General features: G+C 43.6%; 2 protein-coding genes across 5 annotated transcripts in view; both read right to left on the bottom strand.

The window, feature by feature from the left end:
• Positions 1–2,406: 2,406 nt before the first annotated feature.
• PHYH (phytanoyl-CoA 2-hydroxylase) lies at positions 2,407–13,602 on the bottom strand. 2 transcript variants are annotated; one of them, XM_019509554.1, is made up of 9 exons: positions 13,498–13,602; positions 12,885–12,940; positions 11,630–11,740; positions 11,179–11,347; positions 10,380–10,461; positions 8,663–8,844; positions 7,436–7,585; positions 6,615–6,749; positions 2,407–3,503 (listed from the first exon to the last, which is right to left on the bottom strand). In XM_019509554.1, the coding sequence occupies exons 1-9, from the start codon at positions 13,564–13,566 to the stop codon at positions 3,450–3,452; spliced, it is 1,008 nt and encodes a 335-aa protein (XP_019365099.1). In that variant the 5' UTR covers positions 13,567–13,602; the 3' UTR covers positions 2,407–3,449. The 2 variants fall into 2 exon arrangements, with proteins under 2 accessions (XP_019365099.1, XP_019365100.1); XM_019509555.1 differs by lacking the exon at positions 11,630–11,740 and adding an exon at positions 11,791–11,828 and having other exon boundaries at positions 13,498–13,599.
• A 4,413-nt stretch (positions 13,603–18,015) lies between these two features.
• OPTN (optineurin) overlaps positions 18,016–22,776 on the bottom strand; it is a 35,670-nt gene continuing 30,909 nt past the window's right edge. The window contains exons 11-13 of one of the 3 annotated variants that reach the window (XM_019509556.1): positions 22,019–22,149; positions 19,299–19,381; positions 18,016–18,996 (exon numbers count right to left, since the gene is read on the bottom strand). In XM_019509556.1, the coding sequence (XP_019365101.1) occupies positions 18,878–18,996; positions 19,299–19,381; positions 22,019–22,149 (333 nt within the window). In that variant the 3' untranslated portion in view covers positions 18,016–18,877. Of the gene's footprint in view, positions 18,997–19,298; positions 19,414–22,018; positions 22,150–22,776 lie in introns of all 3 variants that reach the window. The other 2 variants (XR_002096076.1, XR_002096075.1) reach the window with 2 other exon arrangements.

The following is a 22,776-nucleotide window of genomic DNA, read 5'->3' on the forward strand; positions in this document are numbered from 1 at the left end:
TTTCTGCCTCTGGCCCTGAGCCAGTGGGAAGGGCAGGAATGCTGCAGGGGAAAGAAGTGGCGGGAAGGCCAGAGGGCAAGCCCCCCCACAGCCACCTGAGCCCCCTACTCACTACACTGAAATAATTCAGTTACCCCCCATCCCAGCCACTTGAGCCCCCTAGACACTACTTTCCTTTGCTATAGCACTGTGTGTGTGTGTGGGGGGGGGGGGGGTGACAAATTTAAGGTGACCCTCTGATAATTAGATTCTATATCTGGAAGATTATAAGAAATATACAAGTTTTCCCATATAAAGAATCTAATTATGGAGGAGGGGGGTTGTCTTAAATTCAGGATTGATTCAGATTTGAGTAAATATGGAAGATTTCCGCACCTTGTTCGTCCTCCTCAGATTTTAATGTTTACAAAAGTCCTTGCGCTGGATTAATCCAACATGCGGAAGAATTCCCTCCCTCCCTGCCACATACTGGTATTACTTGGTACCTGGTGGGTTATGTAATGTGAGTCTTCTGCTGCATTACAAACTGGCCACTGCTGGGGATTGCCCAGTGGTTGAGCACTTCTAAAGTCTATCTGTTCTTTTTAAGACAATGCTCAAACTGGGATGAAGAAGCACGTGGCAACAATTCCACGTGCTTGTGAGCTGCAGATACCACTCATGTCGAAGCTGGGAACCAGAAATCAGCCTCTGCTTAATCCAGGTTCACTGATCTTGTGTTTGGCTAGACAGTATAGCTATGAATCTTTTAGATATGCATTAACTCCTAGTTTCTCTAGTAGCTGTGCTCTCCTCAGTATAAGTTTTATATGAGATGCAAGGATTTTTGTGGGTGATATCTTTTATAGGTCCAATAAAATGTATCACTTGCAAAAATCCTTACCTTGTGCATATTTGTTGGGCTAGCACAGCTACATCTCTCCACACTACCACATCTACATTTTATGCCAGTCCAAACCAGTTTCCTAATTTCTGTATTTCTGCTTCTCATTACGTATTTTCTATATTTCTATGCCCCCACCTTCTAAATTTCTGTCCTGTTACAATCAGTACTCTTCTGCAGTTTCTCATCAATGTGCAGTTCTAAGGTAGCTATTAGATCACAAAAGGCTGTTAGCACTTGTTATGCCTTCACATCCCACAGCTAAAGACAGATATGGGGAAACAGGCCAAGGTGAGCTAGTGCTCCTAAATGCTGCTGAGATGCATCTCAGGTCCCTGGCTAGAGGGTCTTTCTCCCACAGTCAGGACCAAAGAAATCAGATTTGGAGTCAGCTAGGAATTTTCCCCCACTGCAGGTTAATTCTTTTAAGATGACACACATGCAATTCCCTTTCTAAAATGCCTAAATACTCTTTAACAAATTCCCTAACATCATAGGAGCCCAGGTAACCCCCCATCTCCTGCAAAATAATGCAGAGGTCCTTTTTGGAATAAATATCCCAGGTTTGTTATACAGTGTTAGTTTGGTAGTTTGGTGCGTCAATGGACTTGCATGTTTTGTGGCCCCTTGCGGACAAAGTTAATACACAATTCCCCAGTGTGCAGGTGCAGACTCTTTTTACCTTGGTGATCCCTTCCAGATCCATGGTTCCCAAACCCCAGGCATGGGAAGGATTTAGGCATCTTCGCCACTGCAACCTCACTTTTCATAACCTTCCCTCAAAAGGATAACTTTTAAATTAAAATAAACAGCCACTGAAGGAACAGAACAAACAGTGATGTGGATGGTACCTCTCCTTACAACACTCACAGAGAGAGTCCAAGTCTCCCTCCTGCTCAGATGAGTGCCCCTAACCACTAGGCTCAGGTCTTATCCATTCTTATCTTCTTCTGTTGGTCCCATGAATCTTGAATTTCCTGTACAGAAAGTCTTTAATAGGAAGATGAGAGAGCATCCCCAGCCCCTTGGATAGTGAACAACTGAGTGCCCTAGTGTCTGGGCATGCTTCTGGGAGGTGCTAGACCTGGGTTTACATGTCCCAAGGCAAGATGGGATTAAACCAAAGACTCCAGAGATAAAATACTGTGCCCACAGAGACCCTTTACAGCAGGGGTGGGCAAAATGTGGCCTATGGGCCAGATGCAGCCTGTCAGACCATTCTATGCAGCCCACGGGGCCCCTAAAAAATGTAGAAAATTAATATTTATCTGCCCAACTCCCTGTCATGTGTCCCTCGATGGCTTGTTAAAACTCAGTAAGCGTCCCTCCACCCAAAATAATTGCCTGCCCCTGCTTACAGAAAAGCTGTCATTGTGGTGGTTTTGTGTGTTAAAAAGATCACAAATCTTTAGAGAAAACAAGGAGAGTTACCACAACCCACAATCTCTTGGAGGAATGACTTTCTACATCCAACATCAGCATAGTATCAGATTTGTGGAAATAATGGACCAACACATCCATAATTGTTTTAGCTTAATCTTTATTTCAAAGTATTTTTTTTTCTTAATAAAACAGCTAACTTAAAAAACAAGTGTATTGCATTGCAGCAATTAGGCCTTGCTGACTTTAGCCATTTTTAGGCAGATAAGCATAATTATTTTACCATTTTTTAAATTAACTTTCCTGCATTGCCATGAAGCACCAAGCCTTTTCCTATAAATGTGGCAGTTTCAGAAGAGGAACCCTCTATTTTTCAACAAATGGAAGAGAGGGAAGCAAGTAAAAAGGTTAAGAGAAAAATCTCTGCTTGCTGGAGCCAATTTCAAACAAGGTGATTGTCAGCTCTCCCTGGCTGATACTCCAGTGCTTTGCCAAACCACCCCATCAGCTCACCCCTACTTTCTTATATTTAGTCACTAAGGAGCTCAAATCGGTAACCTTCCTACCTTTCTCCAGCTCCACTGCTTCCCTTTCAGCGAAAGCCACCATCTCAATTTCAGTAATTTCTTTACCCACCTTGCAGTTCTTGTACTACTCCCCATCTTGTCTAAATCAAGTAAACATTCCCTAAATAGCACCACATCAAGATGCTTCATATTCAAATAGACTACTTTACTGCTTTTCATTTGTTTAGTAAAAACTAAACCCATTATAGCTAGGAGACCATATAAAAGTTATATTAGTATCAATTCAGATTATGTCAAGAAAGATGCATCTGAATCTAAAACTGGTAGTTACCTACTGGTAAGATTTAAGTAGGTGGTTGAGACCTCAGCTCTTTAACAAACAATAAATACCTCTATTTTGCTACTGCTGGCATGTTTTCTTTAACTACTTTCTCATTAACACTCATTAAGTCTCGGGGCATTCACATTTCAACCCAAAATGTCATAAAGCAGATTTGTTAGATGTGAACTTGCATGCAATGTTTAGCCTAAGTCAGACAAAACATGGAGAAAGAGAAAGTGCAAAATTATGAACAAATCACAGTGGAGAACCTGAGTCTGTGCCCAGGAATACAACGTGTTGGCACTTGGTTTTCCATTCCTGATGTTCAAAGATTTGTCTAAAGATTAATTCTCTCTCCTTTCACAAGCCGTCCCCGTATCATCCAGGTGTCCTTAAAACAAAAATAAAAGTTAACAGCAGTAGAACAGATTGCCATATTTTCTCATGTGCAGCATGCCCTAGAATATATTACACCCCTTGTTTAGTTTTGGTTTTGGGGAGTGGAAAACAGAACCAAGGGAAAAAATCTTTCCATATACCATCTAACTGAGTAGCAGCAGCTAGGGAGCTGAGCCTGCTCACTGTTCTGCTCCTCATGGATTGCTTTCACCTGTAAGTGGTAGAACCTGCTCTTACTGTATTGCTTGCATATAATATACGCTGAAATACCTAGTAACTGTTTTTTGGGAGAGATGTGTGAACCCTGGCCCTGTTACTAGACAGAGGAGAACAAGAGATGGAGGAACAGAGGTTGTAGAATTTAAAGAGTGGGGGAAAAAAGAAGAGAACCCAGAAGGGAATATAGAGGGCCACCCACCATTTTCAGAGATGAAACAGTGGGTGGTTTAAGGACTCGCTAATTAACTGATTAGCGACTCCTTCCCAGGCACCAGGAAGTGGGACAGGGAGAGTTACCTGGTTATTTAAACCTCTGCTGAAGGACCTAAAGAGGAGGGGAAAGAGTTTGAGCCAGACCTAGCAACTGTCTGGGAAAAAAGGCCTAGAAAGCAGTGGGATGGAGTTCCTGACCTCAGAAAAAGACAACTGAGCTCCAGGGGATTTGGAAGAGACAGAAGAAAGGGGAGAAGCAGCCTGTTGGGGAGATTTTGAATGGAGAGATGGAAACTAATTAGACAGGATATGATTTTTTTCTTTATTTTTGTTATGGCTGCCATATTGGAGGCAGAAGACTGTGTTGTTACTAAGAGGGCACTGACGCCATTTCTGTTTGAGTATTTTTCATGAAGACTAATCCATTGGTTTGTGGTGGGACTGTGAAGAGAGGAAGGAGGTCCCAGAGAAGTCTGAACAAGGCAGAGGTGTGAACAGTGAACCCAATTGCTCATGAGGGGTGGTAAAAGGGGCTGAGGCCCCAGATTACTGGATTGGAGCTTGTGGACTTTAAAACAGAGGCTCCAACCTGCGAATAAAAAGCTATACATATCAAGGAGAATCCTGGCAAGGCTCGGCTCCTGTGGAAAAGGTCAGCTGCCGAGGGGAGAAGAGGAACAGCAACAGCGGTAGACACAGCCCAGAACTAAGCTGAAGGAAGCTGAGAGAGAGAACCTGGTGAGCAACACATCCACCAAGGGTATCCCCTGACCTTGCCACCTGCTTCCTAAACATAAAGAAAAAGATCAAGGTGTAATAGGTGAGAAAGGAAGGGAAGCTGGGAAAGGGGGATTGTGACAGCAGGCCACATCCACAGATAACTGGGGAAAGAACAGGCTGATTCCCTTGAATTACAAGCAGAGCTGTCACAGCAAGAAAATACAGTATTAGGTAGACTGGGGCACAGTATTTATTTCTGAAGACACCCAAGTTGAATTTTCTTCCCCCTTAGCTACATATTTTAAACGAACAAAATTCATGATTTTTCCCTAAAGCTTCTGTATAAATATATTATGGCAGAACAAAGTCAACACACAAATACTGAAGGCCACAAAAAGATGAGTCCATCTGTGAGATTCATATAAGTTCTATGACATACGAAAAGAGAAAAAAATATCAAGAAAGGCGGGAGTAGGAGAGAGACACAAATGCTACACTGAAAATTTTCAACTAAACACAAGAAGCTGTCACATTTATAATAATATTCCTATGGGATAACACCCGTATATTGCAAGAGGAACAAATCAGATGACAGAAAGAAAAAAAACTTATTTTCTTGTACACACAATATTAAGCCTCCCTTTTGTATCTTCAGCTGCTTTGACCTTCTGCACAACGTAAAATGCTCTATGGCTGACTAGATTTATTACAGTGCTTCTTTCCAACAGCAGACAGGCTCTGTGAAGGCACACAGGAACCAGGTAGAGGGTACAAGATTACAAAGAAACCAGTGGACAGAATTAGGTGCAAAATAGGAATATGGAAACAGTAAAAAATGACTACGTTTGTCACCATTTCTCTGCAAAAGTGGAAGCAAGCCAGCCTAGTCCGAGAGAGACAGACTGGGCACAGGAGAATGGACAGGGAATTCTGATCTCCATGTGCGGTCCTGATGCCAGCTCTGCCTGGGGCAAATCAGGGAAGCTGAAGAAGAGCAGTTACAGATGGAAATTAGTACATGTCAGTAACTGCTCTGAAGATTAAAAAAAAAAAAAAATGTCTCTCTAAACAAAGCTTTTGAGAAATCTGCTCCATGCTGCCTCAATTCCACACTGATGGGTGGGTTAGAAAAGCCGTTGATTAGCTAGGTTGGAAGAACTAGAGGTGAGAGGTGGGGAGGGGATCGAAAAGACACCAAAAACCAAGCAGTAGCAAGCAGCTGACCTTCCTCCAATGGATGCTCCGTCAGAGAAAGGACTATTGTGCTGCTGATTTAAGAGGAACCTGGTGTCTTGGGCAATTTCAGGATACAGTAAGATACCCATGATACCCATCACTCTGGCAAATGTCCCAAGTGCCAATTGTTACAAGGGGATTATATTAAAAAGCACACACAACCAATCAAAATTCTCCTCAGATCTTTGGGTCCAGCTACTGACTTTAAACAGAAGTCACACCAATGATTTAAGACAAAACTGTGAGCCAATCCTATAATTGCCCTGAACAACAGCAACCATTCAGCCCCGTGCAAGGAGTACCAGGTATCTGCTCTGTCTTTTAGCTCCCCACCACAGTGGACTTTAGAACCAGTGGTGAGTACCTGCCATTTGGAGTCTAAACTCACGGATGTATCCTGCCTCATCTCACGAGCATTATCCCTGGAATCGCTCTCCCTCGCTTGAGTTTGGTAAGATAAGCCAAATCAGGCTTGCCAGTCATTATAATAAGCATCATCCTGAGGAAATCAAACATTCTCATCTGCTCACAGTTGTAAGTGGACCTATGTTAAAACATTTTAAAATGGATGGGTCATTACCCTTAAATAACTGCTTATGAATTAAGTAATAAAAAGCACAAAATACCTGAAGCACACAATCAATATGCATAAACTACAACTAAAAATGGTTTGTGTCATTAGGACAACCGGCTGCAGGGTCTGATTCTTGGTTACCTTCAAGGTAATAGGGATAGTCACACTGTATTTTTTCTGTGCAATTTCCAGAACTTCTCTCTCAATGTTTTCTTGACTAGTGCCCTTGACATCGATGTAATGGCAATCTGCACTTGCAAAGTGACAAGATATTGCCTGCATGAAAAAAATCTGGAGTCAGTTCCACTATAGTTACAGACACCAAGCCAAAAGTAGTGACCTGCTGACACCCCATCAAATCATTTTAGAGCAAACACTGTTGTAGCCCCGTGTGAGCCCCTCCTTATGCTTTTAGCGTGCGCCTCCGCTTTTGGAAATCTTCACCTGGGAAAAAAGCACTTTTAATAAGAATTCACATTGTTCCTTTTTTAAGGAGCCTTTCAGAGTGGAATTAGGTCAATGAGTCATTCAAACTTTAATTAATCTAAGCCTCACCCTCCCTATACAAGGATTAGTTAGTTCATGTTAAAGGCTTTAAAGGCGAAAAAATTAAAGCAATACACTTTCTCCTTCAAAGGCAGCTTAAAATCTGATGAAATAGCCTTGAATTCTGTTGGAATTGCTAGTGTTCATTTCCTTCCCAGAATCTGCGCCTTACTATACACCTCTCCAAAAAATATACTACTGCATTACATCACTTCTCTAAAAGTGAAACTGGCCTATTTTAAAGTAGCATTACAGCAAAAGTCGCTTCAGAAACCTATAAAAACAAACCAAAAAATCTCCTGGCATGCAAGGAACCATGAGATAGTCACAGATTTGAGAGGAGGGTTTTTTTTAGCTGTTTTATGTTAAAAAGACTATACAGCAAACTGAATACTTTACCTTGAAATGGTTCTTACCTTTCGAAAGCCTTGAGTTCGGTTTGCTCCTGAGCCGTGAATCAGCAGAGGATGGAAGAACACAGTATCGCCCTTCTTCATCTCAAGGTGAACCCCGGGCTGGTTTGCATCATAGTCACGCACCCCATGGTACATCTTATTGACACCACCCTGGAGACAATACAAAGTTCAAATGTTTAAACTGCTGCAGAGACTCATGGTGGAGGGGGGAAGTGGGAAATCTATATAATTTCATGTGCCTGCCTAAGAGCTGCCTGTGGGTTTCTGAGGGGAAAGTGTGCCTAAATTCAGTCTGGCCATTTCTGAGTTATGTGATGTTGCAAGAATGCTACATTTTTCCTTTGAAGCAACACCCCAAACCACTATGTTCAGGATAATTATTCAGGCAAGAAAGATGTTCCTCATAGGCCTGTACAGTTGGCTTACAAACTATTCTTCTAGGAGGATATTTTCATTTTGCTAAGCGTCTGATCTTACACATGTCCACAGCACTCCTATCTGCTTGAAGAAAACAAATATGTTCCTGGGGCCAACCTCTGGGACTAAACATCACTGTGTCTTCAATACCAGGGATGCTCAGCCTCCAGCCCCCAGGCTGGATCTGGCACATGGAGCTGTGTCATCCGGCCCTCAGGGGTCTCCAAGGGTCCTGAAATTTGGTGGTGGGGGAGCACTGGTGACATTAACTGCCTTCAAATTTCTGGACCCCTGGTATCTGCAGGCTGGCTGCACGGGGTTAGGCCAGCATGCTGGATCACACCCATGTTGACTGCACGCACTGACCATGCATGGGATCTGGCCTGCCATCTGACCCCATGCCACTCCTCCAGTCCACAGAGTCAGAAAGATGGGTGCCACTTATGCTTGACATGTTACGAATTTGCATAAACTTCTTGACAACTGAGGGCTGGAGGGCTGTGAAGCACAGAAAAACTATCCCCACTTCTAGTATGGGGTAATGTCTCCCCAGTGAACAGCTGAATTGTGTGCCCATCATCACTCTCTAGGCTACTGGAACACCCAGCGTGCAACATGGACACAGAAGTCAGTCCCTGACCCAAAAAAGGCTCATACTCCATAACAAGGCAAGATATACCAAAAAACCTCACAGCTACATAGGAGCTTTAGCCAGTAACAAATCTGCATGATTCAACTTTACCAAACAAAACCCGTCTACGGGCCCCAGACTCCACACACCATCCACAGGAACCCCATGTGCAACTCTACCTCCCACTCAGGGTAATCGTGCTGCTTCAGGGAGCCTTTGTGCGTTCCAGGCAACACAACCAGGCAGCCGTTGCTGCGATCTATCCGCTCCATGGCCGTCCAGGCAGCCACAATGAGATTTGCAGGACGGAAGGGGAAGTAGTGCAAATCTTGATGCATGGGATGGCGAGAGCTCATCTTACCTGGAACAAGAAGAATTCTCAACAAGGAAATGCTTAAACCATTTGGCACCAGTGGGGAGTTTTCACTGTTCAGCTATCGTGAGGGGTCACAGCATGCTGTAAGAACTAGTCTCACTTTGCACTGGTTAGGGGTGCAGCTGGATTCAGGATGTGAAATGCATTATATTTCCAGCCATGAACTTTATGGTAATTGTTATTTTATTAAGTGATGTCTCATATGGATCAAGTTTAAAAATGGATCAAGTGTCTGTTGCGTTTCTAAATTCAAATTTCCTCAAATACTTGGGAAGTCCATTTGTAGCATATGACAAAGTAGGGTATTGGCTAAGAAAGCTTTTGCTGAACCAGCTAGCCTCTGAACCATGCCACCCTGCCCTGACTTCAAACAAATGTGGCTAACTACCTCTTGCTACTCCAAGACTTGTAAACTCTACTGCACTTCTAAGTGCAGCGCACAGGGGAGATGATGCTTGTAAACCAGGTTAAAGTGTTTTGATACAGTAGATATTTGCTAAAAGTACTAACAAAGGTAGATGTGAAAAATAAAAACAGAATCTATCTGAATATTATCACATTAAATTTATCTAGCGTAACTTAAAAAAAAAGATTCTAATATCTTAAATGAGGTTAAGATTTAGAAATCTCTCTCATATGCTTTAGGGTCAAGATTTTCAAGAATAAGAGCCAAAAATTATGCTCTTAAGTCTTTATTTCAAATGCTGACCACTCAATTTACCAGAGGACACTATCTACACTTCTAACTCAATGCTGAGGTTTTGAAAACTCAGGCTGTTACAGGCTATATCTGAACAATGCCTGTGCCTTTAACCTACATTTAATACAGGCACAAACCCAAAAGATCCATATATATTTCAAAAGAACCTAACTTTTGGGCCCAGGCTTTATAAATCTTAGCCTACTTTAAAAGCGAGATTTTAAAGGCTCAAGCTGCAGACAGATTTTTAAAAAAGTCAATATTTTTTCCAAGTTAAAAGTTTTTTCCAGTTAATACATGAAGCCAGTAAACCCCAGTGCAAAGCTCAACTTGGCCAAAAGTTAATTGGCCAAAAGTTAATTTATTCCTGAATCAAGAAGCAGGTTTAGAAAATTTTCAACAATACTGGCAGGATATGGCCAAGCTATAACCCTCCTTGAAACATGGTTTCCTCAAAAGGAACATTGCCCAGGTGATTCAGATTCCTATATAGAAGAGGGGAGATATGCAAAAACCATATTCTAAAGCCATTAGGAAAAAGAGTTTCTCAGTTTTGAGCGAAAAATACAACGCCCCTAATTCAGCCAGATACGTGCCCAACTTTAAATAAGTACCCCCCGGTGACTTCAGTGGAAGTACTCACATGCTTAAAAATAGGTATGAACCTGACTGATTCAGAGCCCTGAACTAGAAAAAAAAATAGAGAACATTTTAAAGTCTAGGTGAAAAATTGCACTTAAAAAATTCTTAACTAGATAGAAAGTCGCCCATTATTATAAAGTGAAGCTTCTTTTTCCTCCTCATCTAATATCATCCTTACCAGGATCTGGAGGTTTATTTATCAGCATTGTGTGCATGGCCATTATGTTTGGCCCGGTAAAGCACTCAACGTATTTTAGGATCTAAGATAAAGAAAATTAAGAATAAGAAAGAAATTACATTGTTGCAATATGTAGTAGAATCCAACAAAAAGCAATCACCATGTATTGGTCAGATCTAAACTATACACTTTTACTGGCAAGACTACGGCAGTCAGTCCTGATGAGGTGGGATCTGTGGCTAGCACTGCTAGGTCCCTACTGGAGATAAAACAATACTGGCAAACACACCGTGTGGTTGTTATAGTTAATCTTGCCAAGGGGTTGCAGAAAGCTATTGCAATATAACAGCCACATCAAAAGAACTATAAGATGTTATTTGTTCACATGTGCTTTTTCTAAATGAGCCTGCAGGGTAAGCGTGTTTTACAGGAGCAAATCAATCATATTTTATGTTGCTACATGCAATATAATCCAGTTATAAAGAGATTTCTACAGCACTTCCACATACGTAGATCTATTTTCTGTTACTTTTCTTATTAAAAGAAAAAAAATGTGTTGGTTCTTAAAATAACCTAAACCTGTAAAATCCAGTTGCCCTTTGGATGCTGCCATTGGGCGCAGTTTAGAAAGCTCACAGTGAAGCGAAATCCTAGCAGTGCTGTAAGTGTCCCCTACCCCTCACACCCTTTCTCAGGGTTACATCTGGAAGTGGACAAAGGAGGCTTTGATGTCCTGACAATACACGTTTCTTTACATGGGCCATTATTTTTAGAAACCAGTACGATTTCCCCTTCTAACCTGAGGCAGGGTACAATATCTGAAGAGCTCCTCATCTTCCTGAAAATCCTGAATTTTAGTAATTGCTTTTTCATCTGGAACGAACTCTGACTTAGCAATGGTCACATCTCGCATTGCTATTAATCCAGGTACTTGTATCTCCTTTTTACAGATCTTTATAAATTCATTTCTGAAAAAGAATATTAAAAAAAAAATGTCAGTAGGCATTCTACCACTTTACTACACTAAAATATTTAATCTTATGGCTTTCTGAATAAATTGGCCCGTCTGCCTGACTTGAGATAAACACTGCTAACTACCTCTCTCTAAAACATTTAAATGGCAGGATAAATTAGTCATTGATACTGCGCTTCCAGTTCAGGAAACCCCGGGGTTCATAGGGTTTCAATAAATTATGCAAAATTACCAAATAGCAAAAAGTTTGTGGCTAGATTAGATAGCTGCCCTGTACCTGAAACGCTCAATATCTTCATCAGAAACAAGGTTTTTAATGAGTAGATAACCGTTTTCCTCATAGAAGTGCCTTTGCTCTGGGGTCAGAAGATCATTATCTAGAGTGTAACTGCGAAGATAAACAGAAATGATTACATAAGTGCAAAGAGAAGGAAGTACTGATGTTCTCCATGGACTGCTCCCGTTTCAGCTGTGGCCTGAAAAGAAAAATAAAATACACATTTCATGGAATTAACTGCTGACAGAGAGAAACAGAATCACTCGTAACAGAGATGAAAAGACAGCTCTCTAAGAAAAATCCTGAAAACTCATCTTCTCTATGAACAAATCAGTCAGGAAAGAAAAAAGATAATGATTTTCCCCCCCTCCTGACTGTGAAGAAAGGGGTTTGTTTTTAAAAGGCAAAATAGTTCAGACCCTCATTTTTGCTGTTGGGTTTTGAACAGTTTCCATTCTGTACACTGCTCCAGAGAGCTGCCTGGCAATGTACAGACTGCATATAAAACCTGTCCTACCCTTGGTAGATCATCATAAAATGCAGGGTAAGATAACACTGGGCAAGAGGAGGAATGTATGATGAGAAGCTGTTTGTTTTTTCCTTAGGCTTACATGTTTCCCAATCCAGCTGAATATGTTTAAGGTATTACATACACAATTATTTAATATAATGTTTTCTTGATTTGGAAGCGTGAGTTCTAGGTATAAAAGCAGCTGTCCCTTTGACCCACCTTCCACCCTCCTAAAAGGAGGTCTCCATGGGTGGATCCAGAAGGGAGGTGGGGGGTTGCAGCCACAGCCCTTTTGGCCGTGTGGTGCACGTGCAGCGTGCTCTTTGCCCTCACTGGCACATCAGTGCAACTCCTGCCAGAACTCCTCGCTTGCTGGGAGCACTCTGAGCACCCAGAGGACAAGTGCCACCACCGCTCACCTCTTCTTTCCACCCAAATTCAACAACGGGGGGAAAAAAAAAAGAAGGCAGTGCTCAACCTCTGGCGTCCAAAGCATGAAAGCAGGGGCTCTGGACGCATCTGATTCTCAATATACCTACCTGAGAGGGTCATACTCATGTAAACAGACCCTTGAAACATGATCATCAGTCTCCAAGTCCCTTTAAACAGATGAGAAAATGCCCCCACAAGATTTAATTTGCACACCGAATGGAAATATGGCCATCAGAAAAAAAGAGGCAATTATATAGAGAGTGGACACTCATCTTCAAACTTAGTATGAAAAAGAAGTTAAATGTCACTTACTGGAACCCCCCTGGGTTTGTAGCAGCGCCAACTCGTGCTGAAGTAGGAAGTGCTGCCTGCAGTATACATTAAGGAATACAAAAATAAAATTACTTTTACGAAAGCATCTCCAAGTATGCCTGGACTCCCAGAATCTGATGGTTATTACCCAGGTGAAACCACAATAAATACATGCCATAATCCATATACAAGGTTCTTACCCATTTTTATCCTGAGACTTGCTCCCCTTCTTCCCATTTGCTTTGCAGCAATACTCTTTATTCAAAATACCGGCGAGAAGAGATTAGCATACACAGTCACAGCCCGCGCCAGAGTCGGTGCAAGCCTCCCACAGGGAGCCCCAAACCGGGACAAGCGCCCCCTCTCCTGCACTTGCCACAGCGACAGGGACGGGGGGAGGCTGCCGCACCAGGTCAGCTCCCTGCCCCAGCTCAGCCCCCTCGGCCCCGGTCAGAGAGGGTCGGGCGGCGCCCAGCTGCCCCGACCCAAGGTTACAGAGCAGAGGCCGCAGGCGGCCGGGCGGAGCAGGCCCAGGGCCCAGGGCCGGGGCAGGGAGGAGCGCGGCGGGCTGGAGCCCCGGCCCCCCGGGCCCTGCCTGCAGCGGGAAGGATACGGGGCGGCCGGGCCGCAGGTGCCGCAGGACGGTCTCCAGGCGCCATCCTGCCCGCCCCTCACCCTGCATGGCGGCGCGGCGCTGCGCTGCGGGACGGCGGCTCCGGGGCGGGGCGCCCTCCTGCGTGGGGGAGGGCTAATCCGGGGTGCGTTAACCCGACGTTCATGAACCCGGGGTTCATACATCCAGGGTTTGATCCAGACTCCAGAGCTCATTATTCCGGGATTTAGTCCGGGGTGCATAAATCTGAGGTTTAATCCAAGGTTCATCATGCCAGAGTTTCGTCCGAGGTTCAGTTCGGCATTGAATCAGAGGTTCATTCGTTTGAGGGTCAATCCAGGGTTTAATCTGGAGTGTGTTACTCTGAGGTTTAGTTTGCAGTTCGTTCTTCGAGGGTTTAATCCGCAATTCATTAATCGCAGGTTGAATCCGCAGTTCATTGTTCCAGCATTTCATCTGGGGCGCGTTTGTCCAGGGTTTAATCCAAGGTTCATAAATATGGTGTTTAGTCCAGGGTTTGATCCAGACTCCAGAGCTCATTATTCCAGGGTTTAATCTGGGGTTCATTAGTTTGAGATATAATCCAAGGTTCATAGATCCAAAATTGAATCCAGAGTTTATTCTGGGGTTTAATCTGATGTTCATTAGTTTGAAGTTTAATCCAGGGTTGAATCTGGAGTTCATTATTCCAAGGTTGAGCCTGGAGTCTGAGATGGTTCGTTATTCTAGCGTTTAATCTGGAGTTCATCCATCTGAGGTTTAATATGTAGTTCATTATTCCAGGATTAAACCAAATCCTGAGGTTTAATCCAGGATTTGGTCCAGGGTTTAATCTGAGGTTCATTAGCCTAGGCTTTGGTCCAGGGTTTATTCTGGGATTCGTTGTTTTGAAATTTAATCCAAGGTTCAGAGTTTGATCCAGAGTTTAGTCGGGTGGAATCTGAGGTTCATTAGTCCAAGGTTTAATCCAGGATTTAATCTGTAGTTCATTATTCCAGGGTTTATTCTGCCTTTCATTATTCTGAGGCGTAATCTCTGGTTCATTATGACAGGGTTTAATCTGTGGTTCATTAATATATTTAATCTGAAGTTAATTATTCTAGGATTTAATATGGGGTTTATTAGCCTGAGGTTTAATCCAGGGTTATAGCTGTAATTTAATCTGGTGTTAATTAGTCCAAAATTTAATCCAGGCTTCATCAATCTGGGGTTTAATTCAGGGTTCATGGTTTGATTCGCATCAAAACGGGCTGGGGCAGGGTTGTGTACACAACTGAGGCCCGGACAACAATTCACTCGAAGGCCAAGTCTTAATGCGAGGCTTCACAGGTACACCATGTGGGGTGAGGGGCTGGTGGGTCTGCATGGGATGGGCTTTGCTGTGGGACAAGATGCTCCAGTCCCAATCAAGCCTGTTTTTTGCCTACAACAGAAGGATTTTCTGTAGTCAAGCAATGAGTGAAAACTAAGAACTGGCATTTTTTGAGGGGACCTTGAGTTTCCGGAGGTGGGGGCTTGAGTCTGAAAAGGCCGAGAACCACGACCCTACACCAGTTGCTGCCAGCCTTTTTTGGCAGGCACTCTGCAGCTGACCTGCGAGAAGTACAGCAGAAGCGTAATGCAGGCGCACACAGCTTTCTCCTGCAGCCGCTTCTCGGTTCAGCTCTTGCATGCTTCCTGATAACAAAAGGTGCGCGAGACAGTTGCACCCCACGACAGTGGCAGCACCCTGTTGAGAACCACTGTATTAGGGGCTTTGGCATAAGCACCTCCACCCTGTAGATGTCCATTATATAAAGACAGGAGGAACTGCATGTTGTTGCAGTAACTCTTTAAACTAAAACAGTGATTCTCCACCTTAGCCTCAAGGTAACACTCCATAACTCTTCTGAATTTGGTGGCACGCTGGGGTGCTGGTTGTGATTTACTGAGCTAGCAGCTAAATTCAGAGAAGTTGTGGAGGGCTGCCTTGAGGCTAAAAAGGTTGAGAAACACTGATCTGCAGGAGTGCCCCAGCTTCAGCTGATACCAGGGAGGGCAAGCACAGCAGGGCTTCATCCCCTGCTCTTTCCACCCCCTGCATCCCCTTCCCACCCCCAGTCCATACCTGAGGGGGCAAGGATGGTCCCTGCAGCTGAAGCTGCTCCCTTGAGGTTGCACATGCCAGCAGCCAGAGCCATCTGCCCCCACCACCCCTTTCATAGGTCCTGGGAGCATGGGAGAAACCACAGGGATGAGCTAACCCAAAAAGCATGGCTGTCATTCATCTGCCTGCCTGCCTGCCTGCCGCAGAGTGTGGGGGCAGCCAGCACAAGCGTGCCAGGGGGCAGGGAAGGGCAGCTGGTCCAATACAGTTGTTCTTTGTAGACTCAAGGCCTCCCTTGAAAAACACCAGATCAGCTTCACTCCATCTTTGAAAAAACAATAAAGCAATTCTATTGCAAAGAGCTCGGCAATATGACAAAAAATTGGGATGTTTTTGACACTGGGGATTCGTATTCAAAATCTCTGGGTTTATATTGTGAATTATGTGCATGTGTTTGCGCACCCAATAGTGCCAGTATTGTGCATCACTCTTAAAAGGATCTCATTACACCCAAGGGTGCTGCAGCACCCTGGTTGAGAATCACTGAATACATTCATGTGAGAGCTAATGTAATCCTATCAAATTGCTAATACTAATTTATAGTAATTGCAGAGCTACCGTAATAAAACTGGGTACATTAAGAGAAGCCCACACATTTCAAAGGCCGGAGTTTGCAACTCTGAAAGACGCTAGAGCTGCATCCAGATAAACACGGATGTGCGGTATGTGGCACTGCAAACCTGTCTGTGGCACCACACACTACACATGCAGGTGCTCCCTGACTTTGTAGTGTGGGGTTTTTTTGATCCTGGGATTACAAAAACCTATGCCAAAACGCACGGTGGCCCATGTGTTGGCAGCGTGCACCACCCAAAACTGGAGCCTGGCTGGTTGGCGCCACACTGGCTGGAGACATGCTCCAGCTGCTGGCCAGACTCCCTGCTGCAGGAGTGCTGTGGCTGCAGCTCCCCAGGGCTGCCAGGACCCCAGGTAGGGCTGCTGGGGCCACCACAGTTGCTGGCCCCAGCCTCCCCTACCCCACCCAGGGCAACCTGCTGCATGTCAGCACACATGGCCCGGCGTCCCCCAGGGGCAAGCAACAGTGACACAAGGCATGCCACTGTTACTTGTCTCTAGGAAAACGCATATTCCTGCTCATCTGGATGTGGCCTAGTTGGTCAGGATTAAGCCTAGTTTGTCAAAGAGGAGTGTGCCAATGCTCCTAGGACTAAAGCCTGAGGTTCCTGGCTAGAGGCTCTTGCCCCTCCCCTCAGGGATTTGGGGTCAGGAAGGAATTTTACCCCATGGTCAGATTGGTATCGACTGTGGGGGGTTTTGCCTTCCTCTGTAGCAGGGGGCCATGTCTCTCTACCCAGGACCCACTGAGCACATATTGACATTTCATAGAAGCAGGATGTTGGCTGCCATGATTCCCTCCTTTACCTGGGGAAAGTTAGGGTGTTAGGTTTACGTTGTGTCAGGACTGAAGGTAGTCTTATGTAGAGTTTAGATTACGGTTTATATGGGATGGTTTGGATAGAGATGATCCTGTCTCAGGCAGGGGACTGGACTAGATGACCTCTGGAGGTCCCTTCCAGCCCCACTTCTCTGTGATGCTATGACTCGAAAGAGGCATTAGGCAATACCAGCATATCATCTATGTTTTTGGCTAAAGTCCCTCAAAGTGAAATCTGGATGTAAGTCTAGTAAGTGTTGGTTTCAAGTCACTTTAATTGCAGTAGTAGAAATCCATGATGTTTCTTGGGTAGTCATTTTTAGCATTTAAGGAAAGGTAATTGCTCAAAACCCAGACAGAGCAAACTGAAATTGCACAAGCCTTCACCCTGTACAGACTTTTAACCTTTTTCATAGCAATCACTACTACAACCCAGGCTGCCCGCCCCCTTATATATATCATGGTTAAAAAGCAAGGGGTTGGGAGCTGGGCAGCCTGGGTTGTAGTGACTGCTATGAGTGAACCTGGGGATGAAAGTTCCCTGGATGGTGGTTTCTCCATCTGTAAAACAAAAGCAAACTAAAACCCCATGCCAAGAACTGTCACTGTCAGTGTTGGTGAAGAGACCCAAGATGCTTGGATGAAAAAGGTGTGTTTAATATTATTTGATGAGCATTTCCACTTCACTTTTTGATGTCACGTTTTCTAGATTTCAGGGGTAATACCACACTACAGCAAGAAAGAGCAGCCGGTCACGGTGAGATTCTAGCTCAGCCCCTCAAGTCCAGACCAAGGCTGTTTTGATATGGCACCCTGGTTGAGAGCACTTTTATTACATCACTATGTAAACTAGGAATTTAGGCACTGCTGACATAATTGAATTAATCCAATACATATGCACTTGTGCAATGTGCGTGGATTTTCAGATTGCATGTGCACCTGGATAAAAAGGCAACTAAAATATCTACAAGCAGACTTGGTTTCTGTATTTTGAAACAGATTTATTTTTTGTTCTGTAAATGAGAAAGCCAGGTAAGTCTCTTCCAGTCAGTTTATATCTGTGCCAACTCTTTTCAGCACAATAATTTTGAATGTTACTGTACAACTTCAAGTGAATCATTACAGCTGCACATTTTAAACTATGACTTTTTCTATAAAACCAAGTGACATATACTAGTGTATATATACATATATACTGCAGGCCCAACCAATTTATCTTGCACTTTGCTCCTATCTGAGTAAAGCAAAGCGAAGGGTGTATGTCTCATCAAGTATTCTACACCAAGTTTACACAGTTAAAGGGGCCACAATAAAACTGCTACTTGGAGAAAGAGCAAGATGTGTTCCAAACGTCCTACAAAACAATTTCATTTTATTAAGTTTCTCCAACACAATTGAGTATTCCCTAGTTAAACTTATCACCACTTTAGTTTTCAAACTTACAAAAAGTGTGCATCTTCATCTCCCCTTTGACTGCATACATTCAGCTAGGTTCAATAAATCCTCCTCAGTCATAATTGACTATCAACTATCAGGATGAGAAGCGTGTGAGGTGAAGGTTACATAAGGCTTCCACTGCTGCAAATATACATGGAGTTCTTTACGACAGTTATTCATTTTAGACTATAAACATTCTCATCCTAGAGCAAATTAAAATAGGAACAGCCAATCAGAGGTGTGAAGGAGGGTCAGAGTGAAGGCTTTCACTGAACCCAATGGGGGAAAAATACCCTAAAAGACTTTCTTTGGAATAGAACTGTGTCCTGTTCTACCCGAAAAAAATCTGTTTGCTTGGCAGGTGAAGAAACTCCCCTTTGTGAGGAGCTGTTGGCCAGCATTCAGATGATGCAGTCCATCACGTGGATCTGAAGTGTGTCAATGTCTGGGAGAATTTCTCCACATTTGGGACAGGAATGCATTGGAATATTCGATTGCTGCCAGTCTTGACCACCAGTTCCTGCCAATAAACCAAATGAAAGACTGTTCACTATTAGGCCCCATTTTTACTCCACTGTGCAAGCATGAATTTAGCACTAGGAAATTATGCTAGAATGAACCGCTGTGCTGTCACAGGAGTGCCGCACCCTCTGCCCAATCAGCAGCTCTCAAATGCCCAAGCAAGCAGCTGGGCAAAGACAGAGCAGTCCTGAAAGTACTCTGTGTTGTCCGCTCCGCCCCTGGCATAACACAAAGCTGGTTTGTACTAGGCACAGCAGGGCTAGATTTCAGAGCCTGATCCAAAAGTTCTCTTAGATTTACCTCTTTGAACAAGATGAGGCAAATGTTCTCGATCTAGCGAGGTTCTTGCTCCATGCCGACTTTGCATTTCCACTAGAGAATTTCTGCAGAGATGAAAGAAGGGGTGAGGCACCTGCTTTTAAATACAGTGAAAAAACCTATGAGGAAGAGATTCCTGTTTGATGTTACACCAGGTCAGACAGAAGATGGTGTCACAGTGTTCTGCAGTAGATCTGGTCACCCAGGACTGCATTAATTCAACCAACCTTTTAGGAGCAGTGGGCCAAAATAATGTTGCTTGGTCCCAAGCCAGCCAGTTCTTCCTACCTGGCCACTGTTTCTTCCCACCAATATGAATGCAGCTTATTGAAAAATACCCCCTCATCCTGCTGTTGGCAACCACCAAAATGCTGCCAACATTTGGGCTTTGCAGGTCAGATGGATGAAACTGATTAATAGGCCCAAAGGCCTTAGTTTACTGATCCCTGCTTTAACTCATACTGCCTTATGGACCAGAAATCGAGTCCAGATCCTCAAAGGTAGATGGTTCCTAGCTCCCACTGAACTGGGACCCTATCAAATTCTGGAAGTCAATAGGATTTAGGCATTTAAATACCTTTGAGGATTGGATTCGATGCTTTCGAACATTCTAAGGACTTGAAATTGTTTAACATAACTGAAAGTCTATTTGAAGTATAAAAGGCAAGTTATATAGGAAAGCGTTCTGGGCTAAATGTCTTCCATGTCCTGGAGGAGAGCAGGACACATTCACATGTAATGTTTGCAAAGAGATTTTGGTTTCCAAGTTCTTAGCTTCGGTGAAACACATAACCACTAATCACAGAACAACTAGTTTCTGCACTCAGTTATATGAAGGAAAACTATATTAAAATGTGGTGGATGGTGGTAGAATTTAAGCAGACAGAATATATATTATCCAAATGGAAATTTTACCTAGACACCAGAGTAAACACCCTTCCTAAAGTACAATCTGAGGACAATGGTGGTAGTCTGTGCTGGTCTGAAACCAGGCAGAAGCATTTAAGTCTCTAAGGCTGTGTCCAGATGAGTGTGGATGTTTGGTTCCCTGGGGACAACTAGCAGAGGGACACCTTGTACCGCTGCTAGTTGTTCCCAGGCAATGCCCATACCATGTGCCCTCTGGTGTGTGGCAGATTACCCCAAGTGCTGGGGGGAAGCTGCAGCTGCCTCACTCCTACAGCTTGGAGTCTGGATAGCAGCTGGAGTGTGGCACTGGCTCGCCAGGCTCGTTTTGGGAAGTGCACACTGTCCCCATGTGTGGCGCCCCATTTTTTTTCTGTACGGGTTTTTTTTTTAACCTCTGGAGATCCAGGGGTCAAGAGAACCCCTAGTGCTGCAAGGTAGCATCACAGGATACACCTGTATGTGCAGTATGTGGAGCCGCAGATGGGTCTGCACAACCACGCTTGCCTGACAGCCTAAGGGGGCAGCATGTGCAATCTTGTGCCTTAATAAAGTATTATTGTTACCATAAAATAAAAAAAAAACCCCTTAGATATCATTTAACTTGGCTTTTTCTCTTTGAAAAGTCAGGAAAAACCAAGGGAAGGAACAAAAGCTTAGAGATGTGAATGGTTAGAAGTCACTCTGCCTTTAATTATAGAAGTGATCCTTCTTATACAACACTAGATAGCTGGGTGGAAACAGAATGGGTGGAGTTGTTTTTGGGAGATACCATTCATCTCTGTGAATTCACTCTTTAGGACATGCCTGAAAAACTTGGCAGAAGAGGTTTCAGATTAAGTTAACCTACCAGTTAACAAAGTTCCTAGGCCTGTGGATTTCAGTACATTACTAAAGAGGTATACATTTTTATTTTACTCATTGGGTGTCATGAGGTTTGTGTAATTTTGGTGCTTCAAGCCTTTGGATGAAACCCAAATGATCCATTGTCATCTGCTTAATTATTTAATCAGCTAGTTAGTTCTGGTGCCAGCTTCATGGCTTCAATAGCTTTCTGTATGAAGAATGGTTTGGTTTTAAAACCACACTGAACCTGTAATCACCACCTGTTCTCGTGCAGGACAATATGATCTCTAATCAGCTCCCTGACACAAGGAATGACAAGATGATGCAAAAGAATCAGAACTCGTGGCAGAGGTGATATCTTCTATTAGACCACCTAGAATTTTGCACAAAAAAAAGGTCTTTAAGTGCAAGTTTTTGGGCACAAGCTTCAGGCATAGGAGAAAAGATTGTAAAAGTTTTCCTGGGTAGAAACGAAAGTTCATATTTCATAGGAGAGTTGGTGTGGGGAAATCTCCTGTTTGGAACAGTTCATTTTATTTACAAACCTCAAAGTTGTTTGGTGGTAAGCAGGATGTAGTGCTAACATTCTGCTTACCACCAAACAACTTCAAGGTAAACAGATTATTCCAACTTTTCTGAGCCTAATTTGCATATAAAATGAACTGTTCCAAAGAGGAGATTTTCCCACACCTTCAACTCTCCTATGAAATATAAACTTTTGTTTCTACCCAGGAGAACTTTTACAATCTTTTCTCCTATGCCTGAAGAAAGGTGCTCGTGCCCGAAAGCTTGCAATTAAATATTTTTTTTTGAAAAATTCTAAGTGGTCTAATAAAAGATATCACCTCTACCATGAGTTCTGATTCCTCATGCCTCTAGACCAATACAGTTACAACCTGGATACCTGACAAGAAGATACAAAGACATCTCAAGCCAGCAGTGCCTCTTACCTGCCAAGATCTTCAAGGTTGCTTTGCTCTTTTAGCATGTATGCCAGCTGGACAGCCAACTGCTCCTTCTCCTCGTGGATCTTCTCTCTCGCTGCCCTCTCAGCATGGAAGTCGGAATAATAAAGCTCCATCTGGTCAGAAAAGGAAATACAGTCACATTCACCACTGCGCCCTTACAACAGCTCTAATCCTCCTGGTACACGTTATGCCATATGCCAAAGAGTAAAACTCTAGCAGGCACAAAGAAAGTAGTGCTACGTGTCCCAACCAGAATCAGGGCCAGCATTTTGCTAAAGGCTGCACATATTCCTAAGCAGTCACAGATCAGCGAGCCGGCAGTCCACACAGAAAAGGTGGGGGAAGAAAGCATCCTTGTCACTGGAGGCCTGTGATGTGAAGAAAGAGAATGAGCAAAATCACATGACCAAAGTTACACAGGAAGTATGTAGTTGGGCCAGAAACAGAACCAAGATTTCCTTAATCACAAGGCCAGACTTCTTCTTGGCTCTTTGTTGCGAATCTGACAGAAACTGGTAGTAGAGATGCTCACTGACAATAATGCAGCTATCTTAAGCCTATGGGAGGCCAGTAATTACACTAGTCAAACTATCTAACATTTTATCTATGGTGCCAAACTGCTTCAGAATTCAAACTCCAGTAGTTCCTACAACTGCCTTCCCTTAAAGGGAACAGACTTGGGAATCCACCCAAATACAGATTCTAGAGACATTTGCAGGGACGAATGAAAAAAAGAGAAT

The sequence above is a fragment of the Gavialis gangeticus genome, unplaced genomic scaffold (genome assembly GCF_001723915.1).
Source record: "Gavialis gangeticus isolate Ggan-Ray unplaced genomic scaffold, GavGan_comp1, whole genome shotgun sequence".
In the NCBI taxonomy this organism is placed as follows: Eukaryota; Metazoa; Chordata; order Crocodylia; family Gavialidae; genus Gavialis; species Gavialis gangeticus.

Bases quoted from the DNA above. Each gene is read 5' to 3' on its own strand.
- PHYH (XM_019509554.1), bottom strand. From the start codon at position 13,566: ATGCAGGGTGAGGGGCGGGCAGGATGGCGCCTGGAGACCGTCCTGCGG. The intron at 8,845-10,379 runs GTAAGGATGATA...TTCTTGTTCCAG, and splicing joins AAATAAACCTCCAGATCCTG to GTAAGATGAGCTCTCGCCAT. The intron at 6,750-7,435 runs GTAAGAACCATT...TTTTTCATGCAG, and splicing joins GAACTCAAGGCTTTCGAAAG to GCAATATCTTGTCACTTTGC.